At 48.2% G+C, this 25,381-nt stretch overlaps 1 protein-coding gene across 1 annotated transcript in view; it reads left to right on the forward strand.

Moving 5' to 3' along the window:
- SLIT3 (slit guidance ligand 3) overlaps positions 1-19,275 on the forward strand; it is a 587,735-nt gene extending 568,460 nt beyond the window's left edge. The window contains exons 33-36 of the mRNA XM_070569056.1: positions 13,265-13,419; positions 14,611-14,896; positions 16,232-16,434; positions 18,671-19,275. Coding sequence (XP_070425157.1) covers positions 13,265-13,419; positions 14,611-14,896; positions 16,232-16,434; positions 18,671-18,906 — 880 coding nt within the window. The 3' untranslated portion in view covers positions 18,907-19,275. The remainder of the gene's footprint in view (positions 1-13,264; positions 13,420-14,610; positions 14,897-16,231; positions 16,435-18,670) is intronic.
- The last annotated feature ends 6,106 nt before the right edge of the window (positions 19,276-25,381 follow it).

Genomic DNA, 25,381 nt, shown 5'->3' on the forward strand with positions numbered 1-25,381 from the left:
CAATGATACGGCATCGACCCGAGCAGAAGGTTCATGGCGGATGGTGGGTGGAGTGAAGACCAGCCAGGTCTGGACAGGCGGGTGCAATGGACTCCAGGAGAGGGAGCTCATCCAGGTTGTCTCCATGCTCTATACATGTTAGGGCCTCCTAACGTCTATGTTCCTGGAGCCGCTGGTCATGGACAAAGTGGAAGGGAGAGAGTCCGGGGGCAGGGCAGGGCAGCCTGACACAAAGCGTGTGGTGTCAGACACGTCTGGGTTTGAACAAGTTATTCAACCTCTTGCCTCAGTTTCCTCCCCTGTGTACTGCGGATGGTAGCAGGATGCAGCTCGGGGGTGGCTGTTGAGGGTGGGGGTTGAGAAAGTGCTTGGCAGATTGATCCTTTGCAAGGGCCTGTGGAGGACAGAAGGCGAAGCCAGGCTTCCGGAGCAGTGGGGACCACAGCGCAGAGCCCCGCCCACCCACACTGATGATAGCTGCTGGAGGTTGGTTCGGCAGAGGGGTGATGTTTCAAGAGGAGTGCTGGAATGCTCTGCTGTCACCTAAACCAGGGGATTTGATTTGCAATGAAACGAGGACCAGGAGAAATGCTGTCTCTTTCAGCCCTTGTCAGAGAATCAGATGCAGGTTAGCAGGGGGCCCTGGGGAGACCCCAGGCTCTTTCTCTTACCCATGGGAGGAGCCCAGTGAAGGATGCCCGGATCCTCAGGCCAAGCCTGGTGACAGATCTTTCATGCCCTTCAGCCTACAGTCCTAAAGGTTCAAGTCTCCAGAAATTCCATATTAAAAATGGTTTTGCCTCCGAACACTTTCCTCTCAGCCCTGGTTTTGCCCCAATAGTGCACTCTTCTGCTCACTCAGAAAACACCTTCCAGGCACCTTGTGTGGGCCAGGTCCTGGGCTGGGTGTAGGGGACATGGAGTTAAAACACAGTCCAGGGAAGAAGGCAGGCGTGTAAATAAGCAACTGTTACACAGACAGAATAAAATTGGTCTCACCAGAGACACCATCATGCTGTGGTGAAGAAGGAGCAGACATTTCTTCTTGGAGGACCAGGAAAGGCTCCCTGGAGGAAGAGGTAATGTTTGAGCTGAGGCGTGAGCTCTGGCTGTTGAGCATTCCCTCAGGCTGAGGAGTGAGGAGGCCCTGGGCAGGGGAGCCCCATCAGTATGCACGGCAGCCATGCTGGGAGGGCTGGGTCAGTGGAGGGTGCAGGCTGAGCCGACCAGCAGCTGACGGGGCCGGGAGGCCATCCCAGCCTGAAAATGAGATCTCCTCAGAGTCACAGCAGTGACCTCTGGCCACCCAGGAAGGCCACCTCAGCCTCACGGCTGGGCCAGGGCACCAAACCAAAGCTGATGTGATCAGGGGAAGTGGCAGCCTGCAGACTTCTGCCCACTGAGGCCCCGCTGCCCGGCCCCTGAGTGAGGACGTGCAGCCAGGGCCCCCAGCAGGGACTTACCGGCCTGGAGTAGCTGGACGCCGTGGTCTTCTTCGTGCAGGCACCTGATTTTGTCCATCTGCCCAGCTATGGTCATAGGTGGTGGTGAGGGCACCTCAAGGTTCTATTCCAGGCCCCAGGGCAAATACACAGAGAAGGCCACCTGAGCCCCTACCTGCCCCAGAGTGGGGACAGACTGCATTATTCCTCAATTCCGAGACTTGTAAGAGGGCAAACTCACCTGCCTGCAAGGCCAAGGGGCCAAGTAAGGAAACAGATTTAGAGAAAGTGGACTGGAATCCCGATAGGGAGTGGTGGGGACTGTAGTAGCCTGGAGGTTGCAGACCTCATCCAAAGGGACAGTTGACCTCAGCTGTAGCAGATGCTGCTGTGTGGGAATGCAGGTTCTCAAGAGAAGCTAGAAATCCAGGGTTTCTCTGTGAAATGTCTCAGTGTTTAAATGTTGGGCATTTTCAAACACCACGTGAGAGCCCTATTTGGCCTGCAGTGCATGCTCCCTGAGTCTTAATGACCACAATCCCATCCTTTGCCAAGATCTTTGTCTCATTTGATCCTCACCACAAGCCCCAGGCAAGTGTCATCACTCCTGTTTTAGGCATGAAACATCTGCTCAGGTGAAGTCCTTGGTCCAAAGGCACACAAGCCAGTAAGTGGCAGGGCTGGGATTCAAACCCAGGTCAGACGGCCACCAAAACCCACTCTCTCACGGGCTGGCTCCCAGGCACAAAGGGTGGGGCCGAGAGACAGACAGACAGACGGACCAACCGACCATGCACTGGTCCAGGAGTGGGGGGCTGCCGCTGCAGTGCGGGCTGAGGTCTGGTGCAGCTGCCTAAATAAAATCCCAGGAACACTTTGCTCCTGTGAAGCTCTGTCGCCACCTAGTGGTCACAACTCAGCATCCAGGTGAGCACGCCCAGCACCTGGAGGAATGACTGCTCATCCCCCAGTGACGTAGGGTCCTGTGGCTTCAGAGCTTGGATTTGAGTCCTACCTTCACTACTTCCACTTTAAGACTTTGGGCTGGTTACCTTAAGTGTCTGAGCTTTAGGCCTCTTATTTGTGAAATGGAGAAAACTTGTAGCTCCCATGTGGGAGTTAGTGGGTTACATGAGAGAATGCAGGCCAGGTACCTGGGCCCATTAAGTGCTAAGCACATGCCCACCATTGTGATTAAAAGCAAGAGAGAACTTGATGGGCCTCTGGCCAACACGTGTCCTCATGCCAGTCCAGGACGAGCCACCAGCCTGGCTCTGACACCTCCAGTGCTGGCCACCTCCCACTCCATGCTGTTCATCTGGCCCAGTGGGTAACAAGGAAGACTCTCAGAGCCCCCTTCTCTCCCCTGAAACCCCCAAACATCTCTCCAGGAGACTAATGTTGGTGGCTTGGAGTTGCAGTAGGTTCATTTCTTTTAGAGTTAACAGCAAGTTGTTTTCATTGTGGGCGCTTTTTTTTTCCAATTTTTTCTCTTCTTATGTAGCAGCAGAGCTAATTTTCCCATTAATATTTTACTTCAAAGTCCAAGATTTAAATAAAAAAAAAAAGTAGAAATGGAGTCATCCTGATTTGCAAGATGAGAAATCAGAGCCTTCAGCACCACCCACCCCAAACCTCCAGGGTCCCAGAATTTGAAAAGCACTGGCTTTAGGCATTATTTCCAGGAGACCCAGGTTAAGATGTGCCAGGAGGAAGGCGAGCTGTTAACCCACAAGCACCTACTGGCACAAAGTTATGGGAGGTTTGGATTTGCATCAGTCCTGACTTTGAACCTCCAATTCCACCACTTCCTAGCAGTGTGACCTTGGTCAAGTTACTTAGGATCCCCCCCTATAAAATGGGCTCACATGAGCGCCCTCTGCGGAGATGGTTGTGAGCCAGTGGAAGCATACAGAAACCCGAACGCCTGGGCACTGGGGGGTCGAGACTAGTCAAAGGGCTCTTATAGGGCCCGCTAACCTACTCGCCCATCCAGTGCCCCTGCCGCACCCAGCTCCTGCAAGCCCAGGGTCGGGGTCAAGGAGATCATCATTTCCACCTTTTACTGAGGACTTGCTGGGTATCAGGAGCCATGCATTGCCCATGAAAACCCACTGAGGTCAACACCATCCCCATCGTTCAGAAGCAGAAAGTGGGGCTTACAGAAGTGATTTCCCCTCGGTCCATCAGCTGGAGGACCCAGTGTGACACTAGATCTCTCTGAGCCCCGAGCATGAACTGGCGCAAGAGTGTAAAGGAGGAAAGAGCCTGCCTAGGGCTTTCCTTGTGGGCATGAGGGGAGACCCTCCACAGAGCCAGGTGGCTGGGGTACTGCAGAGCCCAGCACTTTGTTGCAGGGACAGGAGCTGGTGGCCTCACAGTCCTCTGTGCTCCTGCCAAACCACTTGCTCCAAGCCAGGCACCCTCCAGGGCAGAGCACCAGGGCCTGGGGCCAGCCAGGAGAGTGCAGGAAGGAAAAAGGGAAGGGTTTGAAGCCAGCAGCCAGGAAGGGGTTAGTGGTGTGTATTTGTTGGCTGTGTCTCTGTGTGTCTATAATGGGAAAGCAGCCGCCCCAGACTCCCTGAATCTTAGTGTTGGAAAGGAACGCCAAGACCACCTGCCCAGAGCTGCAGCCTCTCTACAGCTCCCTCTCTGACAGGTGGCTGCCCAGCATCTAGTTACACACCTCCATGGATGGGGAGCTCATCTGCATTCAGGACAGCATCAATTTACATAATGGTTTGGGGATATATTTGCATTTTTTAAAAATTTTTTTTATTAAGGTTATAAACGTTAACATCCTTGTGAAATTACAGTTGTACATTATTATTAGTCATGTTGTAGGTACACCACTTCACCCCTAGTGCCCTCCCCCCACCCCCCTTTCCCCTGGCAACCACCGATCAGTTCTCTTTGTCCATATGTTAACTACCACCTATGAGTGGAGTCATACAGAGTTCGTCTTTCTCTGTCTGGCTTATTTCACTCAACATAATACTCTCAAGGTCTATCCATGTTGTTGTGAATGGGACGACTTTGTCCTTTTTTATGGCTGAGTAGTATTCCATTGTATATATATACCACAACTTCTTTATCCAATCATCAGTTGCTGGGCACTTAGGTTAGTTCCATGACTTAGCTATTGTGAACAATGCTGCAATGAAGACAGGGGTGCATGGAACTTCTGGAATTGCTGATTTCAGGTTCTTAGGATAGATACCCAGTAGTGGGATGGCTGGGTCATAAAGTATTTCTATTCTTAACTTTTTGAGGAATCTCCATACTGTTTTCCATAGTGGCTGCACCAGTTTGCATTCCCACCAACAGTGTATGAGGGTTCCCTTTTCTCCACAGCCTCTCCAACATTTGTCACTCTTGGTTTTGGATATTTTTGCCATTCTAACAGGTGTAAGGTGATATCTTAGGGTAGTTTAGATTTGCGTTTCCCTGATGATTAGTGATGATGAGCATCTTTTCATGTGTCTATTGGCCATCCGTATATCTTCTTTGGAGAAATGTCTGTTCATGTCCCCTGCCCATTTTGTAATTGGGTTATTTGATTTTTTATTGTTGAGTCGTGTGAGTTCTTTGTATATTATGGAGATTAACCCTTTGTCGGATAAACAACTTGTGAATATTTTTTCCCAATTAGTGGCCTGGTTTTTTGTTTCAATCCTGTTTTCCCTTGCCTTGAAGAAGCTCTTTAGCCTGATGAAGTCCCATTTGTTTATTCTTTCTATTGTTTCCCTCATGTGAGGGGTTATGGCGTCCGAAAAGATTCTTTTGAAGCTGATGTCAAAGAGTGTACTGCCGATATTCTCTTCTAGAAGACTTATTGTTTCAGGCCTAATCTTTAGGTCTTTGATCCATTTTGAGTTTATTTTAGTAAATGGTGAAAAAGAATGGTACATTTTCATTCTTTTACATGTGGCTGTCCAGTTTTCCCAGCACCATTTGTTGAAGAGACTTTCTTTCCTCCATTGTATGCCCTCAGCTCCTTTGTCGAAGATTAGCTGTCCATAGATGTGTGGTTTTATTTCTGGGCTTTCAATTCTGTTCCATTGATCTGTGCATCTGTTTTTGTACCAGTACCATGCTGTTTTGATTACTGTGGCTTTGTAGTATGTTTTGAAGTCAGGGATTTTGATGCCTCTGTCTTTGTTCTTTTTTCTCAGGATTGCTTTAGCAATTCAGGGTCTTTTGTTGCCCCATATGAATTTTTGGATTCTTTGTTCAGTTTCTGTAAAGAATGACATTGGAATTCTGATTGGGATAGCATTGAATCTGTAGATTGCTTTAGGTAGTATGGACATTTTAACTATGTCTATTCTTCCAATCCATGTGCATGGAATGTCTTTCCATCTCTTTCCATCATCATCAATTTCTTTCTTGTAGTTTTCATTGTATAGATCTTTCACTTCCTTGGTTAAATTTATCCCAAGGTATTTTATTCTTTTTGTTGCGATCGTGAATGGGATTGAGTTCTTGAGATCTTTTTCTGTTAGTTCATTGTTAGCATAGCGAAATGCTACCTTATGTATGTTGATTTTATACCCTGCAACTTTGCTGTAGTTGTTGATTGTTTCTAATAGTTTTTCTATGGATTCTTTGGGGTTTTCTATATATAAGATCATGTCATCTGCAAACAGCGAGAGTTTTACTTCTTCGTTGCCTATTTGGATTCCTTTTATTTCTTTTTCCTGCTGAATAGCTCTGGCCAACACCCCCAGTACTATGTTGAATAAGAGTGGTGAAAGTGGGCACCCTTGTCTTGTTCCTGTTCTGAGAGGGATGGGTTTCAGTTTTTGTCCATTGAGTATGATGTTGGCTGTGGGTTTGTCATATATGGCCTTTATTATGTTGAGGTACTTTCCTTCTATACCTATTTTATTGAGGGTTTTTATCATAAATCGATGTTGGATCTTGTTGAATGCTTCCTCTGCATCTATTGAGATGATCATGTGGTTTTTGTTTCTCATATTGTTAATGTAGTGAATCACGTTGATTGACTTGTGGATGTTGAACCATTCCTGTGTCCCTGGTATAAATCCCACTTGATCATGGTGTATAATCTTTTTTTTTTTTATTAATGTTGGTGTATAATCTTTTTGATATATTGCTGTATTCGGTTTGCCAAAATTTTGTTGAGGATTTTTGCATCTATGTTCATCGGTGATATTGGCCTGTCGTTTTCCTTCTTTGTGTTGTCCTTGTCAGGTTTGGGGATCAGGGTGATGTTGGCTTCATAGAATGTATTAGGGAGTGCTCCATCTTCCTCTATTTTCTGGAACAGTTTGAGAAGGATAGGTATTAAATCTTCTTTGAATGTTTAGTAGAATTCTCCAGAGAAGCCGTCTGGTCCTGGACTCTTATTTTTGGGGAGGTTTTTGATTACTGTTTCTATTTCTTTACTTGTGATTGGTCTATTCAGATTCTCTATTTCTTCCTGATTCAGTTTGGGTAGGTTGTATGAGGCTAGGAATTTATCCATTTCTTCTAGGTTGTTCCATTTGTTGGCATATAGTTTTTCATAGTATTCTCTTATGATCCTTTGTATTTCTTCAGTATCTGTTGTGATTTCTCCTCTCTCATTTCTAATTTTATTTATTTGAGACTTCTCTCTCTCTCTCTCTCTCTTTTTTTTTTTTTTTTTTTTAGTGAGTCTGGCTAAGGGTTTGTCGATTTTGTTAATTTTTTCGAAGAACCAACTCTTTGTTTCATTGATCCTTTCTACTGTCTTTTTTGTTTCAATATCATTTATTTCTGCTCTAATTCTTATTATTTCCCTCCTTCTACTGACTTTGGGCTTTGTTTGTTCTTCTTTTTCTAATTCCGTTAAGTGTCGTTTGAGGTTGTTTATGTAAGATTTTTCTTGCTTATTGAGGTGAGCCTGTATTGCAATGAATTTCCCTCTTAGGACTGCCTGTGCTGCGTCCCAAATAATTTGGTATGGTGTGTTTTCATTTTCATTTGTCTCCAGATAATATTTGATTTCTTCTTTAATTTCTTCAATAATCCATTGTTTGTTCAGTAGCATGTTGTTTAGTCTCCACATTTTTGGCCCTTTCCCAGCTTTATTCTTGTAGTTGATTTCTAGTTTCATAGCATTGTGATCAGAAAAGATGCTTGATATTATTTCAACCCTCTTGAACTTATTGATGCTTGCTTTGTTTCCCAAGATATGGTCTACCCTTGAGAATGTTCCATGTGTGCTTGAGAAGAATGTGTAACCTGCCATTTTTGGATGAAGTGTCCTATATATATCTATTAGGTCCATCTGATCTAATTTTTCATTTAATTCTATAATTTCCTTGTTGATTTTCTGTCTGGATGATCTGTCCATTGGTGTTAATGGGGTGTTGAGGTCCCCTACTATTATTGTATTGCTGTTGATGTCTCCTTTTAGTTTTGTTAATAGTTTCTTTACGAATTTTGGTGCTCCTGTGTTAGGTGCATATATATTTATAACTGTTATGTCATCTTGGTGGAGCGTCCCTTTTATCATTATATACTGCCCCTCTTTGTCTTTCTTTATCTGTTTTGCTTTGAAGTCTACTTTGTCTGATATAAGTATGGCAACACCTGCTTTCTTTTGTTCATTATTGGCTTGGAGTACTGTCTTCCATCCCTTCACTCTGAGTCTGTGTTTGTCTTTGGGGCTGAGGTGTGTTTCCTGGAGGCAGCTTACTGTTGGATCTTGTTCTTTGATCCATCCTGCCACTCTGTGCCTTTTGATTGGAGAGTTCAATCCATTCACGTTCAGTGTGATTACTGAAATGTGGGGGCCTACTGTTGCAATTTTATCACTTGTTTTCTGGTTCTTTTGCATTTTGTCCTCATGGAGAGCTGTTACTTTGTGTTATTGTCCTTCTGCTTATCTCCTTTGTTCTGGATTTTGTAACCCCTTTCCTTTTTTTGATTTTTCAGAATGAGTTTCTTCCTGAGCAATTCTTGAAGAGGAGGTTTTGTGGTGATGAACTCCCTTAACTTTTGTTTATCTGGGAAAGTTTTTATTTCTCCATCGTATTTGAAGGATATTTTTGCTGGGTAGAGTATTCTTGGCTGCAGGTTTTTGTCCTTCAGAGTCTTGAATATTTCATTCCAATCTCTTCTAGCCTGTAAGGTCTCTCCTGAGAAATCTGCTGATAGCCTTATGGGGTTTCCTTTGTAAGTTATTTTCTTCTGCCTGGCTGCCCTTAGCATTTTCTCTTTGTCGTTGACTTTTGCTAGTTTCACTACTATATGTCTTGGGGTTGGTCTTCTTGCGTTAATAAAGTTTGGAGATCTATTGGCTTCTGTGACGTGAAGTTCCATCTCTCTTCCCAAGTTTGGAAAGTTCTCAGCTATTATTTCTTTGAACAGGCCTTCTGCCCCCTTCTCCTTCTCTTCTCCCTCTGGTATACCTATAATCCTTATGTTGCATCTCCTAATTGAGTCAGGTAATTCTCGGAGAGTTTCTTCATTTCTTTTTAGTCTTATTTCTCTTTCCTCCTCTGCCTGCAGCATTTCTATATTCCTATCCTCCAAATTGCTAATTCTGTCCTCCATATTATTGACCCTACTGTTCAGAGAGTCCAGATTTTTCTTAATCTCCTCCATTGTGTTCTTCATCTCCAGTATTTCTAATTGGTTCTTCTTTATAGTGTCAAGCTCTTTTGTGACATAGCTCCTGAACTCGAGTTGTCTATCTGAATTCTCTTTTAGGTCATTGAGTTTTTTCATAATGGCAGTTTTGAAATCATCATCATTTAGGTTATAGATTTCATTGTCTTTGGGATTGTTTTCTGGGTGCTTATCATTTACCTTCTGTTCTGGAGATTTAATATATTTTTTCATACTGCTTTATGGCGTGGATTTGTGCCTCCTTATAGAGATAGAGTTTAGTCGCTGCTTCCACTTGTTGCGTCTAGTGTGTGTTGGGGGGCAGCTGTTTAGACTGCCCCAACCAGGAACCCTGTCAGCTGTTACTGACTGGACCTGGACCCCTCCTCGTAGTCACAGTGGTCCTGTGGGGTCCCTCGTCGGTTGTGGGGGCAATCGCAAGGAGGCCTCAGGCTGCTGGTGCCTACTGCTGCAGCCCACCTAGACACGCTCCCTCCTTGTGGTCTGCAGCAGTGTTGTGGGCTTTCCCAGCAGCCAGGAGCAGGATCACCTATAATCTCCAATTTGTCCCTAACAGAGCCCACCAGATCACACTTGTCCACTATAGGTCCCAGCAGAGCTATGGGTATCTTCTGCAGTCTGTCATTAGCTCACCTAGCTGTGCTACTTTTGCCCCAGGGCCTTCCCACCTTGCGATTGCCAGTTGGGACCTCTCCACTAGTGCTGTGCAGAGGCTTTCACTGAGGCTGCTGTAAGAACCTGGAGATCCCCCCCCGGGCTACATAGCCGTTTCACCAGAGCTCCAGTCTGCCCCACTCTACTCTCATGGGATCTCTGGGAGCCCCTTGACTCGTCTGGGACACAGCCAGAATCCGTGGGCCTGGCAGTGGCTTGTAAGCTGCTGCCTTGTGGGCAATTCTGCTCTAGGGAGCTTCCTGGTGTTCCGAATGCTGGGCAGGACCTCCCTGCCAATGGCAAGCAGAGGCCCTCCCTGCTGGGGGGGGTGCGGGACCCTGGAGCAACCCCCTGGGCCGCAGAGCCGGGTGTTGGAGCTCCAACCATGTCCCCAAGCACGTCTACGGGAAGTCCGAGCACCCCCTGCACCGAGCTGTGTGCCGGAGACCGTGAGCTCAGTGGCAGCTTGTGGTCTGGTGCCGTGCCGGGCCCGCCAGGAGCTTCTCTTTGTTCTGGCTTCTGGGTGGGGCCTCCCTGCTAATGGCGAGTGGAGGCCTTCCCTGCCGGTGGGTGCGGGACCCTGGGGATTTCCCTCTGGGCTTAGGTGTGATCGCAGGGGGCTTGGGTAGGGGTGTTGTCACCTGTTTCCACCGTCGCTCCGCTGGTGAGTGCACACTCCTGCCCTTGGTGTGTGGCGATGCTATGAGGGAGTCCGCTGGAAGAGAGCCTCCTGCAGGAACTAGGCTGTCCGGGGGTCGGGGGTCGGAGAGTTTTCACCTATTTCCACCTCCTCCCGGGGGGAAGTCCGTCCGCCTTCCGATGTGTAGTAACACGAGACTTTTAGGCATCTTGAGATGCTATCTGGATATCCTTTGTTAATTGGTGAATGTCCAATTAGTTGTAGATTCAACGAGGGAGAGACAAAGAAGACCTCTCACTCTGCCATCTTGGTCCCGCCCTCTGATATATTTGCGTATTTTTGCATGTGTGTTTAGAAAACTGTATGAGGGCTCAAGGTCAGAAGCCCGTGCTCTCTGCACACCAGCCCTCATTCCCCAACCCACCATTACCAACTAGTCTCTGGCCTCACAGGCCTCTGCTGGAGGCTACTGAAATAGAAACAGCTCTACCTTCATGTGGCTTCTTGGCTCCCCATCACAAAACCAGATGCCCCAATGGACTCTTGTAGCCAGAACTCTGCCCCCCCCCACACTACCCTGTTTCTTGACTAGAACTTATAGTGATAAGTTGGTCATTTGATTTAGAGGAAAGGCTAAAGAAATGTGAGCTTTGAGAGTGAAGGTACCCTGTCTGTCCTATTTGTCACTGATCCCCAGCTCCTAGGACAATGTGGTTCATAGCAGACACTCAGTCAGTGGGTGGGTGGATGGATGGGATAGATGATGAATGAATGATTGGATAGGTGGGTGGGAGATGGGTGGATAGATGGGAGAATGGATGGAGGGAGGGACAGAGGGAGGGGGGATGGATATTGGATGGATAGATGATGGATGGATGGATGGATGATCGATAAGTGGGTGGGTGGTTCATGGATGGATGGGTAGATGGGTGGATGTGAGAGTTCTTGATGGATTTGGGAGGGTCCTGGGCTCCTGCATGTCCCCCGCCCCCACCCCACCATCACTTTCTCCCAGAGGTCGGCACTAGAGCAGAGGTCACTAGGTTTACAGACGATGGTGGGTTCTTCTTGTTAATATTATAAATAGCACTAATAATATTTGCTCACGTTTTCCCAGGAATTTACAGTCTTCAAAGTGCTTCCATGTACCTCCTCTGATTTGATCATCATAATTCTGTCAGGTTAGTCTCCCCCTTTTACACATGAGGAAACTGAGACCAGAGAGGTTCTGTTTCTGTGACTGGCCGTGATCCCACTCAGAGTAAGGGGCTAGAATGGACTCTGCTTTCTCCACTATGCCCCAACTTAGCCTTTCTTCTCCAAAGCATCTCTCTCACCTCTTGGGGTGCTGAAATCTCTAACTATGAGGCAGTCACTGAAACTCCTGCCTGCCTGGGTGTCAACAGTGCCACCTCCATGCCAGGATCTTCTTGTTGGAGCCAGTTCACCTAGGGATTCACCAGGGAGAGGGAGCCTCCATATTTACCACCCACACCTGAATGGATAAGACAGAGCTCAGCCTGATCCTCAGAGGGCCATTTTCTTCAGGGAAGGAGGTGCTATGTTTCCAAACTCCTCTGTCGCCTCCTATCACTGCTCCCTCCCAGCCCCTGCCAAGGATAGAGTAGTGGAAAGAGCAGAACTGTGGAGTCAAAAGTTGTGCCTGTGAATTCTGACTCTGGCACTAACTAGCTGGGTGACTTCAGACAAATCACTTAACCTCTCTGGGCCTCAGTCTCTTTATCTGTGAAATGGGATATCTGACGCCACCTCACAGAATTATCGTGAGGTTCAAATAATAGCAGCGACTCTGCTTCGTCATAAGCCCTGCAGTGAGAGTGGCTGCTGTGCTGACGGAGGCAGCACAGGAAGGGGAATGTATGTGGGCTGCAAAGCTGGATGGACCTCGGTTCAAATCCCTGCTCTGTCACTTATTAGCTGTGGGGCTTTAGGTGTTAACCACCTTGGGCTTCCATTTCCTCATTTCCGAGTGTTGTAAGGCGTTATTTCGCCAGATGTGGCGTGCACTGGCAGTGTGTGAGGTACATTTTGGTGAGACAGAGACAAGCTACTGACATTTTTAACTGTGAGATCATTTTTTTCATATATACTAGAAAAATATATAAATCACACCAAAATATTTTTTTCATGGGCAATATTCCTTAGAACACTGCTTGCCTTATATCCTCACTGATATTTAAGGGGGAAATGGAGCAATTGAAGAAAAATATGGTAAGTAAATAATGGTCCCAGTGGTATGCGGTAGAGCGAAAATTGAGAAGGTGGTCTGAGGATGGAGTTTGCTTAACTCTGTGAAATGCTAGAAAAGAATGTGAATCACGATAGCCCAATGGAATACCTGGCCCTAGAATGGCTCTTATACTGGAAGGGGAAAAAATGCTGTGAAAGACATTATTATGTCCACTGAAAAGTCAGGATGCAGGTTGATTAGACACAAGTATGGTCTCAATGTTGAATTTTACCAAAGTTGAGAACCGTGCTGTGATTATGTAAGAAAGGATCCAACCCTAGGAAACACACACTGAGCTATCAACAGATAAAGGGCCACGATGTATGCAACTTTCCTTTAAATGAGTCAGAAAAACTGCGGGTGTATGTGTGTGTGTGTGTCTGTATAGATATGTGTGTCTGTGTACGTGTGCTTGTGTGTCTCTGTCTGTGGAGACAAAATAAATAATAAAGCACACGGAGCTAATAGGAGAATTTATAGGTGTAACAGGTGTTCTCTGTACTGTTTCTATTTTTGCAACTTATATAAGTTTGAATTTATTTCCAAATGAAAGTAAAACAAAATGCAAGTAATGCCAGTCAAGTTCCCACCCCAGCGCCCGGCCGTGGCGAGCGCTCAGCAAGTCCTCTTGCCCTCCCCTTCTCTTCTGCCCAGCGTGGAGACTGTGAATGACGGACGGTTCCACAGCGTGGAGCTGGTGATGCTAAACCAGACCCTGAACCTGGTGGTGGACAAAGGCACCCCCAAGAGCCTGGGCAAGCTCCAGAAGCAGCCGGCAGTGGGCATCAACAGCCCCCTCTACCTGGGAGGTAAAGCCCTCCCCCCCATACCTCCACCCCCACCTGCCTTCTGTGCTCAGGCACCTGCACCCAGGGCCCCTGGCTGGGGTTCTCCTGCTCTTGTCTTGTCACCCACTCCCAAAGCTAATCAGAGAGGGCTTCCTGGAGGAGTGACAACCAAGTTGATCTCTAAAGGGTGAATACTTAGCCAGGTCATGGAGAGGAGGAAAGGAGTGAGGACAGGGCTCCTTCTGGGAACTACAAGTTATTCAGCGGGGATGGTGGGGGCAGGTAAAGACGGAATGAGGAAGGGAAAGACAGAGGCAGGGTCCAGGCCCTATGATCTGCGGGCTTCAGGTGACATTCCCTCTGCTCTGCCACGTCCTCGGACTCCGTGAGGCTCAGGTGATGCATGTGGAAGAACAGGTTTGAGATTAAGGTCATACAGAGGCCAGAAGAGAAGTAGCCACCAGTCTGGCAGAGCCTGGACCTGAAACACTGCCCTGGGCTGGTAGTTCTCTAAGGGTTCTGTGCAAAAAAAGAAAAAATCACAGAGATTCCCAAGACTTCTCCTCAAGGAGTCCACCTCAGAAGGGCTGGAAGGGGCCCCGGAGTCTGCATTGTTAACAGCAGTGCAGGAAGAGGACATCCAGGGAAAGCCCTTGGCCCACAGCGATCCCAAAATTTTCTCTCCCAGTGAAGATCCCCAAAGCTCCACCGATGGAGGCTGCTCCCCAAACCCCTCCTTCTCTCCCACACTCTCACTCTCCGGCCCTGTGTTGTCCTGCGGGGCCTGTCAGCGGCTGTGGAGGCCTGGTGGGGCCAGGGGAGGAATGTGCTACACCACCCAGCCCCTGCCTACAGGGCGTGTCCTCCTCCATCCAGCCAGTGTGGCCATGTGGCAATGGGTGGCCATATCTTCTCATTTTTTCTAGAGCAGCCAAAAATATGGACTTTTATGGGAAATTTTGTACATTTAAATATTGGCAAGGAATTCAGGTTTTTTAAAGTCACAATGCAGGACAAAGGATGCATGTGCTTGTATGGATGAGGTCCCAGGTTTTGGTGCATTCCCTCGATTTGAACAGCAGAGGCCCAGGGCTGTGAGCACTTCACCACGAACACGTAAAGCCACTCTTCTTCACTCCAGGAGGTCTGGGCTGGCAAGCAGGGTGGGCAGGAGAGGGTCTTCAGGCCGCTGTCCTGGCGCCCCTCCCACAGGCATCCCCACCTCCACGGGCCTCTCAGCCTTGCGCCAGGGCACAGACCGGCCGCTGGGCGGCTTCCACGGCTGCATCCACGAGGTGCGCATCAACAACGAGTTGCAGGACTTCAAGGCCCTCCCACCGCAGTCCCTGGGGGTCTCACCTGGCTGCAAGTCCTGCACGGTGTGCAAGCACGGCCTGTGCCGCTCGGTGGAGAAGGACAGCGTGGTGTGCGAGTGCCACCCGGGCTGGACCGGCCCACTCTGCGACCAGGAGGCCTGGGACCCCTGCCTCGGCCACAGGTCAGTGTCCCAAGAGTCCGGGCTCCCCCTCAGGCCCCCAGCATAGCCACAGTCTCATCCCCACCCCTGGCCCACCTGAGAAGCAGGCAGTGATGGAAGCCAGAGGGATTGTGGTCAGACTGTAGATAGGACTGCATAAGAGCGACTGCCTCAAAGAGCTCACACATCCAGACAGCAGGTCCTGCTCAGAGGCTTAGTGTGCAAGGGTCTTGCTGAAAACAGCTGTGTCTGTCAAGGGGCCTTTAGAATCTGTCCAGAACCACAGCATGCCCCTACACGGCCTGTGCAAGTCAGAAAAAGGGCACCCCTTGGGGTATACACATCCCTGTGGGCATTCCACTTGGCAAGTGGAACGAGGGTGAACTTCAGCCCCGAAGCAGCTACCCCTCCACAGGTGCGCGTGCAAAGCACCAGGTGTGTAATCATGCACAGCCACGTCACATGTCATGGCCCAATCATTCGTTGTTCATTTGAAAAATATTTACTGAGGGCCTACTTTGTGCCAGGCCATGTGCTAAGTATCAGAGACCCAACATCCTCAGTGTGAAGAAATTTGAATCAGCCAAAAATAGCCCCAGTGCCAAGACTGGGAGTTTGGTTGACTGACCAAGTTGGGAAATGACATTTTGGATCAGGGATGAGAGACGGCTCTAAAGGGTTTGAGTTTCCTGTGGAGCTCTTGAGAGTGTGTGTGTGTGTGTGTGACTCTGTAGTGAATATGTCTACAGCAAATACTGGCTCTGAATGTCATCCCAGTAAAGACAGTGCTGCATATGGTTATGAAGACAGGCTTTGGCGTCAGTTCCTCCCTCAATGAGAGGTGGAGAGGTGAGACTACTGCCTCAGAGCAGCAGAGGAGAGGCGATGGTAGAAATTGAGTGATGCTCCGTGTAACACACTTACCCCAATGCCTGGCACATAGCAAGGGGTAGCTGGTGGTGGTGGTGGTAATAATAGTGTTATTATCAATTAAGATGGTAGGGCAATTAAAATGTTTAGAGAATGCTTAGATTCTTCTAAGCAGTGACTTGCCACTCAGATATGTGAGTTTTGATGTCTGTGTGAAAGAGAGCGAGCAAGCCAGCCTCGTCGTGGTCACAGCTGGCAGTGGACGCTGGGTGATGCTCATGAGCTTCCAGCTGTTTGGACACTGGGGCAGAGTATTTAAGAAAAGATTGATGCTCAGCCACTGGGCTGGCGGAGGGCAGAGCCAGGAATGGAGAAGGCCTGGGTCCCCTGGTCTGAGCCTGGGCCCTGGCTGGGGTGGACAGAGGAAGCCCCCGGCAGCACTGTCTCTGCCCTGGTCCCCCTTCTCATCCTTTCCTCTGCCAACAGCTGCAACCACGGAAAATGTGTGGCAACCAGGACATCCTATGTGTGCAAGTGTGCAGAGGGCTATGGAGGGGCCTTGTGTGACCACAAGAATGACTCTGCCTGCTCAGTCTTCAAGTGTCACCACGGGCAGTGCCACGTCTCAGATCAAGGGGAGCCCTACTGCCTGTGCCAGCCGGGCTTTAGTGGGGAGCACTGCGAACAAGGTGGGTCCACTGTGTGCATGGGAGGGGGGACCTGGGAAGGATGTGGGGGTCAGAGTCGGACTCCAGATGCACACTGCCTAAGTTCAGTTCTGGCTCTGCCACTTAGAGGCTGCAAGACCTTGGTTAAGCCACTTTCTAAGCCTCAATTGCCTCATCTTGAAAATGAGGGCAGTACTGTACCTTCTTGTACATCTATTGCTGTGTAACAAATTAGCCCCAAAACATAGCAGTTCCAAAGCCTCCCTTGTCTCTTCCTCTCCCTCCTCTGCTGCTTTCCCTCTCCCCTCCTCTCCTTTTCCGGCTGTCAGCCCTTGAGATGCTAGGCCTTCAAAACTAATCCATACCCTAGCCACAGTGTGGCCCCCCTGACCAGCACCATTGACTCAACCTGGGAACTTACTAGAAATGCAGACTCTCAGGCCCCACCCCAGGCCTTTTGAGTCAGCACCTGCATCTTAACAAGAGCCCCAGGGATTCTTAGGCATGTTCACATTTCACATGTTGTCTGCAGTCTCCACCCAGTCCTCCTGCCGTTACTGGGTCAACAGAAGCCAGTTCTTTGCTCTGATCCAGTCTCATAAATATCGAATTACTTATCTCAGCTCGTGGCCCCTTTAGTGTGTTAATTTTGAGGTTAGCTCAAAAAAGGAAAATTAAATTATGTTAAATGGTTCTATCTCCCTTGGAGGTTTTTCTCCTTCATGGAAACTGAGAAGTCTCCCTCCCTGCCACCAGATTCCTCGGCAGGCCACCGCGTCACTGGAGGACTCTTTCACATTTTATACCTAATTGAAATACTGTTCTTAACTGAAACTGATCGTTTTTTTAAAATGTTATTAATGTATTTTTAAATAATTTCAGGTTTAACAGAAAAATTGCCGGTCGGTATAAACAGCTCTCAGATTCCCTTCAACCAGACTGCCCAATTAGCATGTTGCCACATTTGTACTCTCCGGCCCCACATTACACACACATGCACACACTCACACACCCATTATTGTTAGTCTCTTTCTGATTCTTTTAACAATCTCATAATTTTAACAAATTATATCAAGGTTAACAAAATTCACATTGCATCACATTAATCACCTGAAGCCTTACGATGCATAAAGCCCTTTCTCGTTCTGTGAAGTGGGAGGAAGGACAGGGAAATGTGTCACCATTTTCCAGACAAGGAAACTGAGGCTGAGGGACAGCAAGTGACTTGTTCAAGCATGTGTGGCTGAGGATCCTGGCTCTGAGGCCGTCACTGTCTTCCTCAGTGCCTTGCTCGATGCTCTCCCGATGCAGTGAAGGCAGGAGAGGGGTGGAGATGAAGATCTGGGGCTGGGTCCAGGATTCAAGCAGATATAGGGGGTCCCATTCCCTTCCTCCTCCCTCCTGTTAATTCTGGGACTTCTGGAAAAGCTCATCCCCACAGACTCTTTGGCTCATTAACTCCTGTTCTTCATTCGGATCTCAAGTCCAGCGTCACTTCCCAGAGACACACCCCCGGGCTGGGTCAGGCTCCTTTGCTATGTGCTCTTGTATTAACATGTTCCTTTCCTTCACAGCATCCATCTCAGTTTATCATTACAAATATATCATTTGAATGATTGTATAATTAGTGTCTAGACCCTACACCAGTGGAGACAGGCTGCTGAGAGTGGTGGGGACTAGGGCAAACTGGAGATCTCCTGCCCTATCTAAAGTACTCAGCTTCAGCCCATCATCACAATGCAGGGATGCAGGCTCAGCTTTGCCAAACCTCCTGGTTTTCAAAGAAGCCAGAAGTCCCAATTTTTAGGTGATATCTGCTGGGTTTTTTTTTTAATGTTGACATTTAATTTGGTTTTTAAGATGTGTGACACAATCAATCAAAATTTGTCAGGATTTAGCCCACATTCTACCAGTTTGCCACATCTAGTTTGGTCTTTAAGTTTAATGAAGGGAGGGACCAAGCTTACTCTTGCCATCATTATATCCTCGGGGCTTTAAATCTAGCTTTAAATCTAGTGTAGAGCATGGCACAGAAAAGCTGCTTAGTTTTTGTGGAATAGGTGGATGGGGGGAGGGGGGGTGGACGGTTGGAAAGGTGGATGGATGCGTGGATGAGTGGCTGGCTGGGTGGGTAAATGAAGTACCTATGATCTTCAGACCACGAGTCTTTCAGAACAGCCTACCCAGGAACCGCCCTTGGTCTTACCAACCATCTCCACTACCAGTGCCCTGACCTTACCTCTTCTGCCCTCTGCAGAGAATGCATGCCTGGGCGAGGTGGTCCGAGAGGTCATCCGCCGCCAGAAAGGTTACGCGTCATGTGCCACGCCCTCCAAGGTGCCCATAATGGAATGTCGCGGGGGCTGTGGGCCCCAGTGCTGCCAGCCCACCCGCAGCAAGCGTCGGAAATACGTCTTCCAGTGCACAGACGGCTCCTCCTTCGTAGAAGAGGTGGAGAGACACTTAGAATGCGGCTGCCGCCTGTGTTCCTAAGCCCCTCTGCCCCCGACCCCGCCCCGCCACCTCTCAGACTCCAGCTTAGTGGGGCTGGGAGCAGCCACGTGGGACGCCCCCCCTCGAGATTCAGAGTGAAGAAGTGGAAGCTGGAGAGGAAGCAAAAGAAGAAGAGAATATTAAGTATATTGTAAAATAAACAAAAAATAGAACTTATTTTTATTATGGAAAGTGACTATTTTCATCTTTTATTATATAAATATATCACACCGTCTGAGTATATGTACCATATAGTGAGTTATTTTTACCAAGTTTTTTGTTTTGTGTTGTGTTTTTGTTGTGTTTTTATAAACAGCTGTTAAAAATTTTAAGGAAAAAAAAGACTAATAAAAATGTTTTAAAACAAAAGGATAAGAATAAAGAAGTGATAGCCTGTCCGAGGAGGAAGGAGGAAGTTTCTATGTTTGTGAAACACTATCATGTCAGCAGAAACCAAGACCTGCTTACTGAGCTCAGGAAGAGGAAGGATAAGAGGAAGAGAGAGAAAGAAAAGATTTTTCTTTGTTTCTTATTTTTCACTACCTTTTTTTCTTTTCCCTATAAGCACCCAGCTTTTAAGAGTCCTGGTTGGCGATGGCCGAGATGCCCGCTTCTTCCAGGAAAAGCTGCTGAGCACCGCCCTTCTCAGAGTCTCACTCTGACCCTGGGCAGTGGCTGCCCGTCTGCACCAGGCCCCTTGCAGGGTCGGCACCTACCGCAGACCCCTCTTCTCCCTCCTGGCTGGCCCGGGGTTCCGTTAGAAAACTGCGCTCCACCACAGGCTTCATCTGAACCTGTTTGGCCAAGTTTTAAAGCAGCTGCCCCTCCCCAGGAATGCAGTCCTCCTGGGGTGGCGGGGTGGGGGTGGGGGGTAGGGGGTGAGGCTGTCTCCTTAGGCCCCAGCCACTGGCCCTCTGGACGTTCTGAACCACTTTCCTCCCTCCAGCCAATTCACATCAGAATGGGATACGAAAACAGGCAGCCAGGGCTGCTGGGATGAGGAACGCCAGGAGCCAAGCCTGCCCCCAGCCCTGGTAGAAGTCCAACTCTGAAGTTTCTTGGAGGCTCTTGCTATAGGGCAGAAAGGCCTTTGCCACCTAATCTGCCAGGCCACCATCATAGTGACGAAGACCCTTCACCCTTCTACATTTTCCAGTGCGCACCCATGCTGCACCCTATTTAATCCATGCAACCCCCGCTCCCTGGGAAAGGTAAAGAACTATAACCCATTTCATAGGTAAGAAAACTGAGGCCTCTCTCCGGCTCTGTATCTTGCCTTAAGCCACACTTGTGATAAGTGGAAGAGCCAGGCCTGGAGCCCAGAATCAAAGCTCTAGATTCCTTCTCCAGAATGGTGTAAACTCGGGAGATTCAAGCAGTTCAAGTTCATCAGGGAAGCCTTACCAAAAAAGGAAAGTAGACGTTTTTTCTGCTATTCTTCCTGCCCTCCTTCTGTCTTGTTCGTTCTTTGCTCTGCCTCCCTGGTATCCAGAAAGATTCTAGACAGGCGGACTTACGTATCAGGGAAGGTGAGCATGGCAACCTGTCCAGCCCTGACTCCACTCCAAGACCTGCCAGCCCTCCAGAGAGGGATTTGCCCCTATCTGCCCCTCACCCTCACCTGCCCCCTTCCACCCTGTCAGGCCAGTGCAGGTGGCCCAGGGGTTCAGCCGCTCCCGCTGACAACCTGTCTTGCTTCATCATCTCTCCTTCCCCAGGAGCCTCACTGCAGCAGTGTCAGGGAGGAGAGTGTGGGCTGAGTGGGCCTTCCAGCGCTGAGGGCCCCCAGAGGAGCCTAGTGGTTCTGTGAGGCCCAACGGTGGGCCAAAGGCTCAAAGACTCAAGAAGGGAGAAAGAAAAGAAAGGAAGATGGAGGAGCGCAAGGCCAGTGGCAGATAAGGAGGAAAGGAGGGAGGAAGGAAGGAAGAGAGGGGGAAATGAAGAATGGAAGGAAAAGAGGGATAAAGAGAAGGAGGGAGGGAAGGATAAGATGGGAGGGAGGATATTCAAAATATGCATGTCACTATACATTATGTTCCAGGTACTTACTCTACCTTACGATGGGTTAGTTTCCAATATTAACAGCTAGGTTTACCTAGTACTTACTACATTATACATCAGATACCAATCTAATTTGTATTTTTTTTCATTTAATCTCAAAACAACCCTGTAGTAAAGACATTACTAACCCATTTTACAGTTGAGTAAATTGAAGCATAGAGAAGTTAGGGGGCTTAGGCAGAGCAGATGTCTAATAAGTTGTTGAGCCAGGATTTGGGCCCAGGCTATCTATCTGACTCCAGAACTTGCTTCTTGTGGGAAGGGAGTTGTCCCACCTTTAAGGATCCTACAGTGTAGGGCAGAAACAATCATGGAAATGGACAATTGCTTTATGATACGAGTTCCTATTGGCAGTATAAACAAGGGAGGTGGTTGACCAGAGTATGGAACGTCCAATCCCGGATCATCAAGGATGAATAGGAGTTTGCCAGGGGACGGGAAAGCAAGTTGAACTTTCCAGGGAATGGCCTATTAAAAAGTGAAATTTGGAAAGGCCTGGTACATTTAGGGAGTAGTGAGAGCAGTAGGTTTAGGGTGGCAGGAATGTGGCTGCACACTAGAGCGAAGAGAGAAATGGAGCAGCTGTGAAGGCAGGGGTTGAATCACAGAGAGCCATGTGTGCAGGGTAGACCTCAGGGACCTGGCAGGGTTTTGAGCAGGGGAACAGCAAGACAAGCTCTGTTTTAGGAATAGAACTGGTGGAAAAGTAGAGAAAGGCCTGGAAGAGGAGACAGGACCCTGCCACCCAAAATGGCTTTGGGGGCGGGGTCCCAGTTGTTGACTTTAGTTTGTTGTAGCTAGACAATGCTGGTTTCCAGATAGGTCACAAAAGCCTTTGTGGTGGCTCAGAAGTTCTGTCCCGGAAGGGTTGTCCTGGGATCTGCCCAACCCCCTTCCCGTGCCCCACCAGCCCACCCCACCCAGGCGGGTGAACCTGGGCCTCATTCCAACACCAACATTCCTTGCTAGCCTCTCCCTCTCCCCACCCAGCACAAAGCCCACTGGCCTGCTATCTCAAGAGCCCCGCCCAGGGTCACTGGCTTTCTGGAAGGACACACCAGGTTGCAGGATTTCCCTCTGCCTCCCCAAGGAATCTGAGGCCTCTCTCTGCCAGTCACTCCCTGGGCCCAACCCTGAAGCCAGCCAAAGTCAGCCAAGACAGCCAAAAGAACCAGATTCTTCCTCTCACTGTGGCTTGGTGGTGATTTTGAGCCTTCCCCTGAATTTTGGAAACCCTGACTTTACAAAGTGCCAAATGCAGGGCCATTAAAAAAATCCTCCCCCCAAAATGAAGCTTCTCTAATAAGTGGAGAGTAAAACTCTTATTTGAGCAGGTAAATTCTAGAAATAGAAAGTCCCACACAGGGCAGGAAGAATGTAGTTGAGTAATTTTCATGCTTGGTGGTTCAATGCTTGTGTGTGGGGACATGTACATGTGCAGAAGAGGGGCTTGGGCTCTGTTTCCCCCTGAGCAGGATTCAGGGAAAGGGGAAGGGAGGGTCCCTTTTTGACTTGACTTAACCAGGGGACCCTAAAATGACTGATGAGACGATGTATTTAAAAGCTCTTTGTAAAGTGTAGACTAAAAACCTTACATGTAAGATGCTGTTGTTATTATTACTGTTGTTGTTGCTGTTATTGACATGCCAAAAGGCCGTTTTTAGAAGATGGCTTTGTCTTTTCAATCTCATAGGAAGGAACCCAAGTCTGACACTTGAGAAAGAAGACACAGAGGAGGATCAGGAGGAGAGGGGCAAGGAGAGTAAAGGAGATCTCCTAGGGCCAGAGAAGGAGGAGACAATCCCCCAGGATGACCCTCTGGAAACCAGGAGGCCAGCATGGGGATTGAGCTAACCTTGCCCTTCACCACACACAAAGGCATCACCAGACTGAACCCTAAAGCCAAGTAGCCACCCACTGCCTTTCTTAGGATCAGAAGCCTCTAGCATAAACAGACCTACCCCTTAAAGACTCACAGGGTCCCAGATAAAAGAGCTGAAGGAACCCAAGAGGATCCCTAGTGAGTGGTAAAGCTGAGAATCAGAAAAATGGAGGATTTAGCCCAGAGACCAAGATCATCCAGCAAATTAAGGCCAGAAGCAGGAATAGCCCCAGGTGTCTACCCAGGCCAAAGTTCTTCCTGCTACTCCACAGCGGGCACCGAGGCAGAGTGAAGCCTGAGACAGACTCTCCAACACCTTCTTGGTGGCCAGGAAGGGATCCCCCACGTTCCCCCGACAGCCATCTCCCAGTCCACTCAGATGGCTAGGAAGCTAGGGCATTGTCTGATTTGGTGGCACTTTCCATGGTTTCCAGTCTGGGTTAGACAGCACCAAAGGAAACACTTGGGGAATGTTGATGAGAGATGCCAGCTAGCCAGGACCAGCAAAGACAGAATTGGGCATTTGGCAAAGCTTAGTCCTCTAACTCAACAATAGGTTCTGAGAGGAAAAATTTTAAGATGTTTTTAAAAACAATGTTATAGTGCCACTTCCCCAGTATGGAATAAATAATGTGCTTTTTTTTTTTTTTTCCAACAGACTGTCATATTCTGATGTCATTAAAATAAACGGATAAGTCACAGGAGAGCTATCAGAAGCCCTTGTGAATACCATAAGCTCAGCCCTGCTCCGTGGTCTGTTATTTTTACTTCTGAACTTTACACTCCCTGGGGCAAAGATTACTACATTTGTGGGATTTGGGCAAGTCTGGTGTGGAGTTAACAAAAAAAATTGGTTTCTTGGACCGTGAAGTGGGAAAAAATGGATCCAGAGTTCCCCAGAGACATGGGAGAGAAGGCCTAACACATGGCTTAGGGTCTGCAGGGCATGTGATTTGTATGGTCACAGACTGGGTGTCAAGGGTCACAGGGAAGGAAGCCACTCCAGTTCAAAGGAGGAGAACGCTTATTAAGTCATGAAGGAAGATTCCTCCTGGGCACTCCAGTGCCTAAGTAAATCCCCTCCTTATTCATTCCTTCTATAAGCATTTATTGAACATCTACTATGTGCCAAGTACTGGTTTAGGATTTGAGGCCAAAGAGATGATCAAGACAAAGTACTTGTTCTCCTAGAGCTTAACTTTTAACTGAGTGTCAATCAGTTAATAAACAAACCAAATAAAGATAATGTCAGATAGCATAATAAAGTGGAGCTTATATAACAGAATAGCTGGGTGGGTGCTTTACACAGTGAAGTTAAGGAAGGCCTCTGAGGAACTGGGGCATGGGGGTGGGGTAAAGTACCAAGAAATGGAAGAAGGAAGTCTGACCGCCCAGCGCTCACTAGCTATCTCCCTCACACGGGCGGCATCTGACGGAGGTGGGTAGCCTGAGCACCTCAGTAGGCCAGAGGTGATGATGTGGACAAGAGGGCACTACAGTAGGCTTGCAAGGGAAGGGAAGGGTGCAGAGCTAGCCCCTCAGCTTCCCAGCCCTGGAGCATTCTTGGGAGTCTATGGCCTTTCTGAATGAGAAATGTCAAGGTTCTGGAGGCTGCCAGTGGCTGGCTGAAAGTTACCTTCACCACCCTAGCAGATGGCCCTATATCTTCCCTATGAAGAACTCCATTAGGGGCAAGACACTGGCAGGCAGGAGATGCACCAAGTGTTAGAAAAGGGACCGGGCTTGTCGTTGCTTCTCGTGGTATTTCCTGAGTAGGACAGGGCCATACAGGCCGGGTACCCTAAGCCTCCATCAAGATGCCCTTGACATTAGCTTCATACCTTTCAGTGTAAAAGAATCTGAAATGGGGCGGGGTAGGGGGTATATTTTGTGCTGACGTACACTATGTAAGACCCTGGATTAGACTAATCAGATTCTGCCCTGAATACCTGGATGGAATCATTTACAAAGGAAGAAGGGGGTAAATGTGCTAAATAGGTAACAAATAGTGGCCTCCTCAGGAGAAGGGTCCCTTAGTGGGAACACGTGGCATGCTGGTGGTCTATACTTGTATTTAGAACACCATTATTGATGGGAAACTAGGACAGAGACATTTCTGGCAATGGGGTGCCACCATTATCCTTTCTGCCATTCTTTGTCCTAACTACTTAGTCACTGCAAATGGGTACAGAGCAATGGATTACAGGTTAAATATGCTTACGTGACACAAAATATGGTGAAGCAGGGGGCTTTCACCTTTGGACCTGCTATTGGCAGAGAAATAAAGAACAAAATTAATAAAAATATTTCTATTTCCTGGAACTCTATGCTTCAGTTAAGCCTTGGCAGGAGGAACGGGGAAGCTTATTAAATCAAGACATGAGGACTGAGGACTTGTCTGTGGAATATCAAAGGCAAGTGAAGAAAGTGTGGGTCAAGAGGCACAAGCAGCCCAACTTCACATGGCAGGGACGTTAGGTTGACTGTCAATAATGATGCAGGATTAACTGGTTGGCAGAGTAATCTTGCTCA

This window comes from Equus przewalskii, chromosome 13 (genome assembly GCF_037783145.1).
Source record: "Equus przewalskii isolate Varuska chromosome 13, EquPr2, whole genome shotgun sequence".
In the NCBI taxonomy this organism is placed as follows: Eukaryota; Metazoa; Chordata; class Mammalia; order Perissodactyla; family Equidae; genus Equus; species Equus przewalskii.